This window comes from the organism of the source record quoted next, unplaced genomic scaffold (assembly GCF_019419815.1).
Source record: "Pyrus x bretschneideri cultivar Hongxiangsu unplaced genomic scaffold, Pyrus_bretschneideri_v1 Contig28, whole genome shotgun sequence".
In the NCBI taxonomy this organism is placed as follows: Eukaryota; Viridiplantae; Streptophyta; class Magnoliopsida; order Rosales; family Rosaceae; genus Pyrus; species Pyrus x bretschneideri.
In genome coordinates, this window is record NW_025999590.1 from 3,918,638 (window position 1) to 3,929,986 (window position 11,349).

Here is an 11,349-nt window from a genome sequence, read left to right on the forward strand (position 1 = left end):
CTGTTAAGGACCCGTTAAGATAACGGGTGTGACACGACACGACCCGTTAAGATAACAGGTGTTACACGAAAACGACACGAACACGACAGACACGACCCGTTTGCCAGGCCTATATATAGGTCATATTCCTTGCAATGACTAAGACAGTGAAATACAATCCTCTTTTCTCTACTTCTCCGCTTCTCTTCTTCTTTTCCTTCATTTCATTTCTGTTGAAGCTTCTGCTGCTGCACTGTTCTGACTCATCATATCAAATAATATATTAGTAGATGTGTTAGTTTAAGTGTCTAAATAGCATCATCTTACAAGAAAAAAACTATATGCAAAGAGTAATGGTAAACTAATTTTTTAGATTAAATTTACAAATCATATGATGTGTCACCAATAAAAAATAAACACGTTAATTAACACTTAAGTAATAATTTAATTATTAACAACTATGTCATATGCAAATCATATAGTTTATCACCAACAATCGCAATCTGCGAGCTGTGACCAAAAGAACTTAACAATCGCAATCGGTGGCTCAACCGAAAACCCAGAGCCTAGCTATTTAACTTTCCCCCTCCAAACTCATTTTTTCTAGCCTCTAGCCCATCATAAAATATTTATTCGAATAAAACTCAATGATTAGGATCCAACTAAGCAACTTACCAAATTAAGTTTGTGTGTCCGTTTTTATATTTTTTGGATCCCTAATATACCCCATCTAAGCTAGTATGGAAAGTTCTTGTAATTTTGTTTTAATTGATCACGTGCATTGAATTTGGCAAGACCTTGTAGCCATGATATATGGGTCTAGATAGAGGAATTAATTTGGAATTTTTTTTTTTAATTTCTACAATAAATTTCAATTTGAATATACCTAATTTAGTGTTTATTTTCAACAATATCTATTGTTTAATTTTATGAAAATAATTTACCTACTATGAAAATTAATTTTATGAAAACAATATCAATTGTTTAATTTTTTACCTACAGTATAATTACATGAAAATAGTTTACTTACTATGAAAATTAATTTTTTGAAAACAATATCTATTGTTTAATTTTATGAAAATAATTTACCTACCATATAATTACATGAAAAAATTTACCTACTATGAAAATTATTTTTTTGAAAACAATATCTATTATTGTTTGATTTTATGAAAATAATTTACCTACTGTATAATTACATGAAAATTAATGTGCCTGCTTTTTAAATTTGTAACAAAATTAATTTACCTACTTCTTTTTATGGTATTAGTATACATAAATGTAGAATATATGTCCGTATATATTTGATCTAATTAGATTTTGGATTGGAGGAGTTCACACAATATAAAAAATATACTAAACAAATTAAATGTCTAGCTTAAGAAACGTATAAGAGATTTGGTGGCATGATTTTGTAAATAAACACAAATTCATGGACATCTTTTATTTAACATGACATCATCTTTAAAATTTGGATTTTATTTAGAAGTTATAATATATATGGGTTTTTGTCTAGAGTTTAAGAGTTGCAAAGGTTTAAATCTAAAGAACCCTTGAATTTATGATGCATGTTGTTGGGTGTACCGACAATATTCATATTTTAATTCTTCCTATATTTTGTCGAAAACTTGAATTTTCACCACCATGCAATTGCCACCTAATGACGCATGCAAAAGTTTCGACCTAGAATGCAAACCACCAACTTTCCTTTGTCTCTGCTTGAGAGCCTTTCTCACCGTCTCGTCTAAGTGTTTGTAATTATGTCATTTTTCGTTGTTGTCGATCCTAACTCCGGTTGGGGTTGATGGCAGTTTCTTCTTTGTTCGTTCTGTTTTTCTCTTTGTGATTTTCTGTTGCGTTTTTCCTTTCCTACCAATTCCTTTCTAGTCAATTCTCCACAATTCTTTGGCATTCCTTTTTTTGGGTCATTTCCAATTCGATCTATAGCCACTTTTCATCGCAATTCGTCTCAATTTATCGAGTCGGTGTATCGAATTTCAGTGTTAGTTCGGGTGTTATCTACACCACCACCTTCTCTCTCTCTGCCTTTGGCAGCGTTGCATATGGATCTCCACATGCTTCATGGCTGGTTTTTTCTAGCTTGTGGTTGCGATTAAAGAGTTGTTGTCAGCTGATGGAGGCAACCGTAGTGGGGATGCTTCGTCGGAAGTGTGGAAGCGGGCTGCTGGATGGGATTTTCTGGTGTGGAAATGGCTGCAGCTTAGATCTAGGTTGTTCTTGGTTTTTTCTGGTTTGGGCTCAACCTTTGGTTGGGCTTTTTCTGTGTTTTTGAGCTGGTTCTTTTTTGTTAGTATATTTTGTCTGTGGACCAATAATTTGTAAATCTTTGTTATGTGTTTAATAAAGGTTCCTGCTTTTAGTTGATAAAAAAAAAAAAAAAAAAAGTTTCTACCTTGAATTATTTGATGAGAAAAAGGATGACACATTTCAGAGAGTTGGAAAAGACATGCACGTGCAAAGCTAAATGGAGCATATAATTTAAAAATCTCAGCCAAATACATGATGATTCGGAAAATGCCCTTGATATGTGTCAACTTCCAGTCTTCAAATTCTCAAATCTGGAATCCTTTACTGTATAAATTGAGAAAAGAGAACCAAAATCTCTTGATGGTGGATTCTGCTATTATTGATTTGTGGAAAGGTTTGACATGAACGCTATTGAGCTTTGATGTCCATCCAATGAATGTGCACCTAAGACCATCTCCATTTATAGGGCCATAGGGTAATTTTCAGCCTCTTTTTTTTTTTTCTCACAAAATTCAACGTCAATAGAGGGCTGAGCCAAAATCAAGTGGCTCCCACCAAGCCAAATTAGAGCCTTTTGGCCATCGGGTTAGGCATGTTGAGCTTGCCTGGCAGCCCGTTTGTTGGTTTCTTTTTTCTCTAAAGGATGAAATTCAAAAAAAAAATTCTAATTTTTCCTATAAATATCTAAGTCATTTCTACACCATTTCTCACCTCTTTTTCACCCTTCTATATTATCTTACCTTATTTTAATCCAATTCTTCACATTCCATTCACCTCAAACACTCTTTTTGATACACATCCCTCTCTTTCCTCTTCCAATAATCTAAATTTAAAATTTTCAATTATTTTTTCAAAAGGCACTCAAAATATGTCTCGATAACCTTATTCATTTAACAACAATTAACACTCAAAATATGTCCGGATAAATTTATTTTAATATGGTAGTTTAATTCAATTAACCAATAAAGTTAAAGAACAAACTTAAAAATAATAAATTATTGAGGAGACTAAAAAACTAGCGTATTCAGTTGAAAATGGTATATAAATATGGCATGACTCTGTTCATTTAAAAATAATTTTTTACATGGCTATAACTTTGGACAGGGCTAAACATAGCTCATTTGGTTGGAGATGGCCTAAGAAACGTATCTTTTGGCACCAAAACGCTATCATGGTGTTGCCATCAAAAGCCCAAGCGGTAGAGATGCTTGTTTAAATAGATAATTAAGCTACAAAACATATTAATAGTCCCACCATGCCTTGTACGGAAAGTCACAAATGTTAACTACATTGAAATATTTGAGAATTCAAGAGAAAATGAAGAAGAAAGAGTAACAGAGAGAAAGATGAACGAGAGAATTTAGAGATAGAAAAATGAGACATGTATTCACTTTTACAAAATGATTAACAATTCTGTTTTTATAACAGAAATCCTAACTCTAACCAAATACTAACAAACTTACTAACTAATTGCCGACTTGTACAATCATTTTAACTAACCACCTAACTAAGGCTTTTTAGCCAAAATGGTCATTGAGATTTGCATAACACATCACTTTGGTCCCTGAAATTGAAAATCAATAGAAATGGTCCCTGAGATTGTCCACCATCCATTATTTTGGTCCTTCCGTTAAAAACTCCGTTAAATGTCCTAAAGCTCTTGGCCGGAAGTTTGGGCAATTTTCAAAGCTTCGAAACTCAATCGTTTCTTAACCAAATTCGACCCATAATATATCAAAATCAAGATAAGAAAGTGTAGAATAAGATTACACATATTTGGAATGGTTGCCGGAAATGGCCATAAAATAACTTGAAAGGTGACTGGTCCGCAGGAAAACTGGAAAACTCGCCAGAAACTGGGTAAACTTTAAACGTTCGTAACTTCTTCAATACTCAACGAAATCGAGTGATTCAAAAACAAAAATCATACTTCTCAACGGGAAGAAGAGAATGGTACCTTTTTTAGTGGCTAATTCGCTGTGGTTTGGGCAAAAAAAGATCGAAAGTGGCTAACTCGAGACCAAGACAGCCACTTTTGAGCCGTTCTTGGGCCAAAACACGATGATTTAGTCATCGATAAAGGTATCATTCTCTTCGTCTCATCAAGAAGTATGATTTTTGTTTTTGAATCACTCGATTTCGTTGAGTATTGAAGAAGTTGTAAACGTTTAAAGTTTACCCAGTTTCTGGCAAGTTTTCCAATTTTCCCGAGGACCAGTCAGCTTTCGGGCCATTTTCCGGCCATCTCCGGCGACCATTGGGCTTCCAAATAGGTGTAATATTGTTCTACACTTTCCTATCTTCATTTTGATATATCATGGGTCGAATTTGGTTAAGAAACAATTGAGTTACGAAGCTTTGAAAATTACTCAAACTTTCGGCCAAGAGCTCCGGGACACTTAACGGAGTGACCAAAATAATGGATGGTGGACAATCTCAGGGACCATTTCTATTGATTTTCAATCTCATGGACCAAAGTGATGTATTATGCAAATCTCAGGGATCATTTTGGCTAAAAAGGCATTAATAGTGTAGAACCCTTAATAACAAGACTTGATGAATCTAGAGTCTTTACCAAGGACTACTGAATTTTGCTAAAAACATAATGATTGTGAATTGTTGATTCGCAAATTTGGCATGACAAAAATAAAAGGTTTGTTGTGTGATTAGTTAGTTGATTAAACAACTAACTAAATATTTAACTTATCGTAATAAACAGACACATGTTTCGTTAACATGATTCTCAAATAATAATTGAGCACATGGATATAACTAATAGAAGTAATAATAGAGGGCCACATATATATTTCCGATTGTTCACATGAATCATATCAAAAGCTAATAGGCACGTCTCTATTTTTTTTCCTTTTTGGTGAAAACGCAAACCCACAACATAACTATGAAAATGACAATGAGACAAGATCTTTAATTTGTGAACGAAGATAAGAATCCAGTCCCTTCTAATGACTGAAAAAACAAATTGATGAACTTGGTTTGAGTTTTTGTTAAGTGACTAGCGATGAAATAGATCATCCATGATATCTTTTTCAAAATGAGATTTGATTATGAACTCAACCACAACTCTTACAGTCTTGACCACTCGTTGTCTACTAGATGCGCCGGATATTTCTGCACCACCATCCCAATCAATTTCAAAGGCTTCAAGGCTGTCCATTGTAAATGATCTTCTTTTTTATTTTTATTTTTAATTTTTAACTCCAATTTCAGTTCCGCTTCACTTGGGGCATAGATCGAAGCTTTGAAGGAATCAACCTTTTCCTCTTCAATGAGACCCTATACCATTGCATATACCAAATGTTACTAAGCAATAAATTAAGCTCGTGTTTGTACACGCTAAAATATATATGCTTATGAAAAATAAGAAAACTATTTTGACACATAAAATTGATATTTTTACTTACGGCTCTTTAGAGATATACTCTTGCAACTCATGTTTCATAAAAAACCCACCTAATATTAAACATTCAAATAAAATCAATCCAAATTTAAAATAAACTGCATGTAGACAAATAAGTGACTTATTATATATCACAAAATATTTACAATTTATGTCACAACGACCTAATCATGATGAACAATGAACCCCATATGGAAATTCAGATTATAAATATTAATAACATATATATATGTATTAATAATATATATCCTGACAAAAAATTTAAAAATATGTAAATCAATTTGTAGATATGTTAGTTAAATTTTTCAATAAATAACATTCCTATATTTTATAAGAAAAGTGTTTTTCATGTATTATTATTATTATTATTGCATAAAATTATGTATGTTTCCTTCTCCCACTCTATCTCTATTCATATCTCCAGCAGCCCCAATCTCCTCCCTCATTTCCCTTTAATTATTCCCTCTCCTACCTTCACCAGCACTCCATCCAAACTCTAATGGCATAGAAGATGTGAATATATATATATATATATATATATATATATATATATATATATATATATAGAGCCTGGAACCATGGCTTCTAATCTCTTGTAATTTTTTGTTGTCATGCCGACAATTTTATTTTCATTTTTCTGTGGTTTAGAAGGAGAGAATCAAATGCCCGCATGTGAAGTTAGAAAGTTTGAATAATTTCAACAAAAAGAAAAAAGGCTTAATTGTATTGGGGAGGGAAGGAAAATACATTGATGACAATTAAAAATTAGTTTGATTGATTTCATAAATTTTTTATTAATGAAAAACATAGTTATTTTTCCATTAATAAAAATGCATAATCCACCTCATTTGCCACATGATTCTCTTTAATTGATATGAATGAAGAAAGTTGGGGTTCTACCGTAAAATCAATTGGCAATTGGGGAGTAGCCCAACTTATTTATAAACCCATGCAAGGTCTCTTCTCCCATCAACGTATGACTCATTCTCAACACGCTCCCTCATGTGTGGTGAATTTTCAAGCCTAACATATGCACAACACAACGGGGTGACGTGGAGCACGTGTGGCCATTTGGCTTCACACGTGGGACAACCTACTTTAATACCATGAATAAAGTTGAAGTTCCACCATAAAACCAATTGGTAATTGGGGAGTAGCCCAACTTACTCATAAGCCCATACAAGATCCCTCTTCCTATTAATGTGTGACTCATTCTCAACACTTTGCACCCCAATTGACACAAAACTGATATGAAATTGTAGTATATTTAGGTGGTAGGAATGTATAGTTATTACTGCAATGGTTTAGCAAAAGTACAAGTGGATTGGGCTTCGTTCACCCCAAAAAGTAGTCCATTGGGCTTCTGAGTGCTTAATGTGATCTTGATGAGTCCGTAATGGGCCAAGCCCGTATTAAATCACATCCCAAACGAATCCAAATTTAGATATCTTGTCGCGGCCGACCTCGTTCTTATGAATTCTTTATCTATTTTTTTTTGGTCCACCAAAAGTCATTTTCAACATAGAGAGTTGTATTCAACTGAAATTTTGATTTTAATTATTTTCTTTTAAGAATTTAAAGATATTCAATTAAAATTTTAGGATGTATTCAATTGGGAATTTGAGAGATTTTACTGGATTTATAATTTCATAGATTTTTATGGAGTTTAACTGATTTTTAAGAATTTTAATAAATTATCTTAAAATCTTGATTTAATGCATATTGAATTTCAGAAAATCACTTAAAATCTTGATTGAATACCCTTAGATTCATTAAAATAATTAAAATCCCTAAAAATCTCAATTGAATACACTCCAAAGTAATTGTGAAAATTTAGGCGTATTAAGTTAGAATTTCAAAAGAGTTTTATACATATTCAATGAGAATAAATATCAAATAATTTTTAAAAAGTCAAATAATTTGAAAAAAAAATTGGAAAATTTAGTATTTTTTAAGGTTCACAAATTTCACATTTCTCTGTCAACAATTTGAGAAACTTTACATAAAATCTCTAAAAACATTTAAATCTTATCAAAATTCATAAATTTATAAATCCGTAAGTGGGTTTTGGGTTTAGGTTGCCAGAATTTTGGCATAATATAATCTAATAAGATTACGCGGACAGCAAAATCAGCATCTCCAAAAGTTGAAAGCTTTCAGTAAAAGGTGGAAGGTGGCCACTGACCAAGTTATCAGACGCCATTAGAATTTGTTCGAGTCCAAACAAAGAGAGATTCCCCACTGCGATTTCGTCGTCACCTCATCTCTATTAAATCGTCCTTTGCGAGCTGGGTTTAGTTCTCGTCAGCTGATTCCTGAAAGGTGGAAGAAAACCCAAAAACCCAAGACTGTAGATCTTATCTCATCGATCAGGTACATGCATATTTTCGATTTTTTTTCAGATTTTTGGTTCTGGGTATTTGAAGAAATGGAAAAAGATGGGATCTTTAGAATGTGCAGTGACGGAGAGCAGCTGAAACGCGGCCAACGGCGAGATATGGAGGTCGTTTTGGAGAAGAAAGACGCTGCTGATTGGGCTTACAGAGGCGAAGGGGCTGCTAATCTTGTTCTTGCATACACCGGATCCTCCCCCGCTTTTGTATGTTTCACTCTACCTTGAGCTTCAATCTTGCATTTTAATTTTTAATTTGAATTTTTATGGAAATAGTTGAAATTTGTGGTAGTTTGTGAAAGGGGTTGGAATTGGGAAATGATTGTTATTGTGATCATGCTTGCAGCTTAGAAAGTTTGTGTGTCTGTGTATGTAGATTGGGAAAGTAATGCGGTTGCAGAAGGCTCGAACTAATGGGTCAAAGGCCTCGAACAGTCCCACGGCATTAACCGCCCACGAACTTCTTTTGTGGAAAGACGTGGATGACATTGTAGCCACCTCTAACAAAGAACTTGCCTGCCAACTCTATGTGAAGAACGTCATGAGCCCTTTATTGGGTTCTGCGTATGTTGATGCCGGGGTATGTGAAAATCTGAGTTTATACATGTACAAATGAATATGTTTGTTGAACGGAAACTATGTTGATGTTTTATCTATCTTTCCGGGATAACTATGCATGAAAGTTTTAAAACTATGTCAATATAGTTTGTAGATTTGGTTTTCCTGTGAACTTGTGCATGAATGGTTTAAGAGTTGCATATTGTATTGTTGTATAACCTTCAAGTTGAATTTTGGCAGATGCGTGTCCCTGTTTCCAGGGAATTCTTGGAGTCGGTTGAGAAGAACGTAATTAGTCAGCGTCCTGCTTCTCGAGTTGATGCCACTAAAGTTGACACCCAAAGTGATACTGTGCTTCTCATGTCTGATCATTCTCTTTTTCCTCGTGGTAATTAGCGCCTCCCTTTATTTACAACTTTTACATTTAGAACTGTCTGTCCTACACTTGTCTGTCAATCTTAGCTATTGGGGTTAACAGCGTCTTCTGTGTGATGGTTTAATTTAGCTCCAAAGTCGGATGGCTTATTTAGCCTATGATCCAGGTTTTCTTTTGCATGCCTGTTTTCCTTGCTTCCACTTGAAATTATCCCTTTACTTTTTACACTTCTCGGATAAAGTATGAGGTAATATAACATCTGGCACCTACACCACAACTCAGAGAAACAGGAAGAGAAACCTTGAGATGGCATTCTGCTTAGCATCATAGGAAATTTATATCTTATTCAATGTAGACACATCTATCTATTTGAATATTGTCTTGTGGCATATATGATAAGAAGTTTGCTTTTTTTTTTTTTTTGTTTGTTTGTTTGTTTTAAGTGATAGCTTATTCTGCTTTGTTCATTTCAGTTACTCAAGAAGTTGAACCCTGTATATCTGTAGAGATTAAGGTACTTGTCATGTAAATTTTTGTCTCTTTTGCCCTTACATGAGGAATACCCTTTAATTATAATTGACTATTCCCTTTTCCCTTTCAATTGTTTCCAAAAATAGCCAAAATGTGGATTTCTCCCATCTTCAAAGTTCATTGATGAAGGAAATTCCATTAAACGAAGCATTACTCGTTTTAGGATGCACCAAGCCTTGAAGTTTCATGATGGAGAGGTACTCTTTTAATATGTTCTTCTCTTGGTCAACTTTTTTACTACACTGGAACTCATTTGAAATGAGCCAATTGAGTTCAATATACTCAATGGGAATGCCATTTTATCTGATTCTTAGAACTTCTGTGCACAAATTTACGCAAAGCGAATCCTGTTATAGTAAATGTTCAATTCTGACTTGGATGCATCTAAATGTGTGTTGCAGGTATCAGAATATAGTGCATATGATCCACTCGATCTGTTCTCTGGATCCAAGGACAGGATACATAAAGCTATCAAGGATCTCTTCTCAACCCCACAGAACAACTTCCGTGTATTCTTGAATGGTTCTCTAATATTTGGGGGCTTAGGCGGTGGTGCACACAGTACCAATTTGGCAATTGGAGGAGCATTTGAAGATGCACTTAAGGGTGTCATTCAGAGAGGTGATGGCAAGCGCACAATGAGTTTTTTACAGCTTGTTGCTGAAACAGTTCATAAATCTGGAGTGTTGGACCAGCTCCTTGAGGCCCAGAAACTTGATAATCTTGACATCGAGGGGGCTATCCATGCGTATTATGACATTATTTCTGAGCCTTGCATGGTATGTAGAGAATTGGGTAAAGAAAAAGTGTCACAGAAATATTTGTCATTGCATTCCATGTCTCTGGATGAAAGCTTGAAGATGGTGAAGGACTTCTTGATAGCTACTAGTGCGAAGGACTGCAGTTTGATGATTAGTTTTAGACCAAGGAAAGATGGGAATCCAGGATCTCCTTGTAATAACTTGTATCTGGAATCAACCAACCAGTCTTTTGATTACAAGGTAAATATCTATTTACCATAGCATGTTACAGACTTCAAAGGTTTCCTCTAGTAATCCAACCATTTCTTAACAGCTAGAGCACATTTAAAATTATAATCATTACTCCGCTAAGTTGAAAAGTGAAATTCCCATTGGGGTAAATCATTCCGTATGACATTAATATCTTATTTGATTTGCTTTTTCCTAGGTGAATTTCATTGACCTGGATTTGAAACATTTGGGGAAGATGGAAGAATATTATGAGTTGGACAAAAAGATAGTGAGCTGCTACAATCAAATGGTGGAAACTGAGGAAAGACAAAAGAAAACTGCCAGCACAAAGGCTCTTCAAACTGCCAATTGAGATTAGTAGTTACGATGCCATGGAGGATTTTTACTTAAAGATTGTAAGTACAAGTTAGCTGATATATAGTCATTTTTCTGTAAATTTTCGATGCTGTAATTGTATTTGTATGTAGACTTTGTTAACTACATTGAAAAACTATGAAGATCAATGGATGACAGAGTCGAAGAAGAAGGGAAGGAGAGAGTGAGAGAAAGAGAGAGATTGTATTAATGCTTCAGAAAATGTTACAATGTTTTACTTACTGAAGTGAAAGCCCTATCACCTCTTATATATCCACAAGTGCTAATTACAACAGTACCCTTCTACCTATATCAACTAATTCATCTTCTAGACAATGCCATGTGGCATTTCTGTTATATTGGTTATTACTCCCCCCTCAAACCGAACTTGGAATTTCCAAGTGAAGTTTGAACTAGCCAGGTATTTGAGATTGATTTGGAATTGCGAGAGCAAGTTATCTGCCATGCTTCAAGAATTAAC

General features: G+C 34.2%; 1 protein-coding gene across 2 annotated transcripts; it reads left to right on the plus strand.

Annotated features, from left to right (window-relative positions):
* Window positions 1-7,717: 7,717 nt before the first annotated feature.
* Window positions 7,718-11,141, plus strand: LOC103955368 (inositol-pentakisphosphate 2-kinase). 2 transcript variants are annotated; one of them, XM_009367241.3, is made up of 8 exons: window positions 7,718-8,038; window positions 8,117-8,264; window positions 8,434-8,637; window positions 8,856-9,003; window positions 9,465-9,505; window positions 9,609-9,719; window positions 9,924-10,523; window positions 10,711-11,141. In XM_009367241.3, the coding sequence occupies exons 2-8, from the start codon at window positions 8,118-8,120 to the stop codon at window positions 10,864-10,866; spliced, it is 1,407 nt and encodes a 468-aa protein (XP_009365516.2). In that variant the 5' UTR covers window positions 7,718-8,038; window position 8,117; the 3' UTR covers window positions 10,867-11,141. The 2 variants fall into 2 exon arrangements, with proteins under 2 accessions (XP_009365516.2, XP_009365515.2); XM_009367240.3 differs by having other exon boundaries at window positions 7,719-8,038; window positions 8,126-8,264.
* Window positions 11,142-11,349: the final 208 nt, after the last annotated feature.